We start from the raw sequence: 1,807 nt of genomic DNA on the forward strand, positions 1-1,807 counted from the left end.
GGTTGAAGCTTTGAGGCCCTGCCCTGAGGAGATGGCCCTGCAGGATGGCAGTGCTGCTGCAGAGGTCAGCTCTGTGCCAGCAGTGCCCGTGGCTGTCACTGCCTGCAGTCCCTGGACAGTCCTGCAGCAGGACTGGGACCGACTGCCAGAGCACTGAGGCCTCCAACAACACAGGGCTCTGCAGGACAGTGTGGAAGGGAAAGAAGAGGAGGCCCTGCAGGAGAAGGGCTGCTGCTCCCTGGCAGTGCTGCTCTGCTGGGACTCTTTTCTGGCCCAGCTCTGCACAGAGGCACCGACCCTGCAGCTGCAGAGAAGTCAGAGAGGAAAGATGTCAGGCAAACAAGCCAATGCAGAGTTCTTTATTTGGTTTAAGCACAGAGTGAGTACAACTACCAATTTGTACAGCCTCTGGGCCAGGCTAGAAAGGCAAACACTGAATTGAAAATGGTGTTTGTAAATATATAAATATATATATGTATCTTTATGTATGTATAAAGATTTTTTGGCATGAACAAATTCTCACAAAAATAACACCCCTACCAGGAGCAAAAAATAGAGAAGATATGGTGGAACTTGATGAAGTACGTTACAGGATTGGCCTTTAATGAGGCACATAACATGCACAAGGAGAGTTTATTGCTTCTGAAAAACACACAGTTATCAGTTTCCTCAGGGCATCCTTGAGCTCCTGGTTCCTCAGGCTGTAGATGAGGGGGTTCACTGCTGGAGGAACCACCGAGTACAGAACTGACACAATCAGATCTAGGGATGGGGAGGAGATGGAGGGGGGCTTCAGGTGGGAAAACATGCCAGTGCTGAGGTACAGGGAGACCACAGCCAGGTGAGGGAGGCACGTGGAAAAGGTTTTGTGCCGTCCCTGCTCAGAGGGGATCCTCAGCACAGCCCTGAAAATCTGCACATAGGAGAACACAATGAAAACAAAACACCCAAAACCTAAAAAACAACTTACTATAAGAAGGCCAATTTCCCTGAGGTAACCTGAGTGTGAGCAGGAGAGCTTGAGGATGTGTGGGATTTCACAGAAGAACTGGCCCAGGGCATTGCCCTGGCACAGGGGCAGGGAAAATGTATTGGCTGTGTGCAGCAGAGAATAGAGAAAGCCAGCGGCCCAGGCAGCTGCTGCCATGTGGGCACAAGCTCTGCTGCCCAGGAGGGTCCTGTAGTGCAGGGGTTTGCAGATGGCAACGTAGCGGTCATAGCACATGATGGTCAGGAGACAATACTCTGCTGAGATGAAGAATAGAAAGAAAAAGGCCTGTGCAGCACATCCCATGTAGGAGATGGTTGTGGTGTCCCAGAGGGAGTTGTGCATGGCTTTGGGGACAGAGGTGCAGATGCAGCCCAGGTCTGTGAGGGAGAGGTTGAGCAGGAAGAAGCCCATGGGGGTGTGCAGGTGGTGGTCGCAGGCTACGGTGCTGAGGATGAGGCCGTTGGCCAGGAGGGCAGCCAGAGAGATGCCCAGGAAGAGCCAGAAGTGCAGGAGCTGCAGCTCCCGCCTGTCTGCAAATGCCAGGAGGAGGAACTGGGCCATGGAGCTGCTGTTGGACACTGGGTGCTTCTTAGCACAGGGTCTGTTCAGAAAAGGAAAAGACAAAGAACAGTTAAGACAGACTCCTCTGACAAAACCACTCCCTTTTTAACAGGTTTTATAAGAAATGTGTTAAGTGTCGCCAAATCTGCTGCCAAGAAGTCAGTTTTGCTTTGCTGCTGTGGGGACATTGAACTCTTTTTGGTCTCTTCTGACACTCTGGAGGGATGTCAGATGTAAGACATTTTTCATGCAAAA

The 1,807-nt window shown here is 51.2% G+C and overlaps 1 protein-coding gene across 1 annotated transcript; it reads right to left on the reverse strand.

Moving 5' to 3' along the window:
- Positions 1 to 661: 661 nt before the first annotated feature.
- On the reverse strand, positions 662 to 1,564 carry LOC113979414 (olfactory receptor 14J1-like; the record flags this gene model as incomplete). Its single annotated transcript, XM_027706810.1, has 1 exon — positions 662 to 1,564. A coding segment is annotated over exon 1 (891 nt), but the record flags the coding sequence as incomplete, so codon positions are not given.
- Positions 1,565 to 1,807: the final 243 nt, after the last annotated feature.

The sequence above is a fragment of the Neopelma chrysocephalum genome, unplaced genomic scaffold, assembly GCF_003984885.1.
Source record: "Neopelma chrysocephalum unplaced genomic scaffold, ASM398488v2 Primary Assembly neopelma1_79311, whole genome shotgun sequence".
NCBI classification, from domain to species: domain Eukaryota; kingdom Metazoa; phylum Chordata; class Aves; order Passeriformes; family Pipridae; genus Neopelma; species Neopelma chrysocephalum.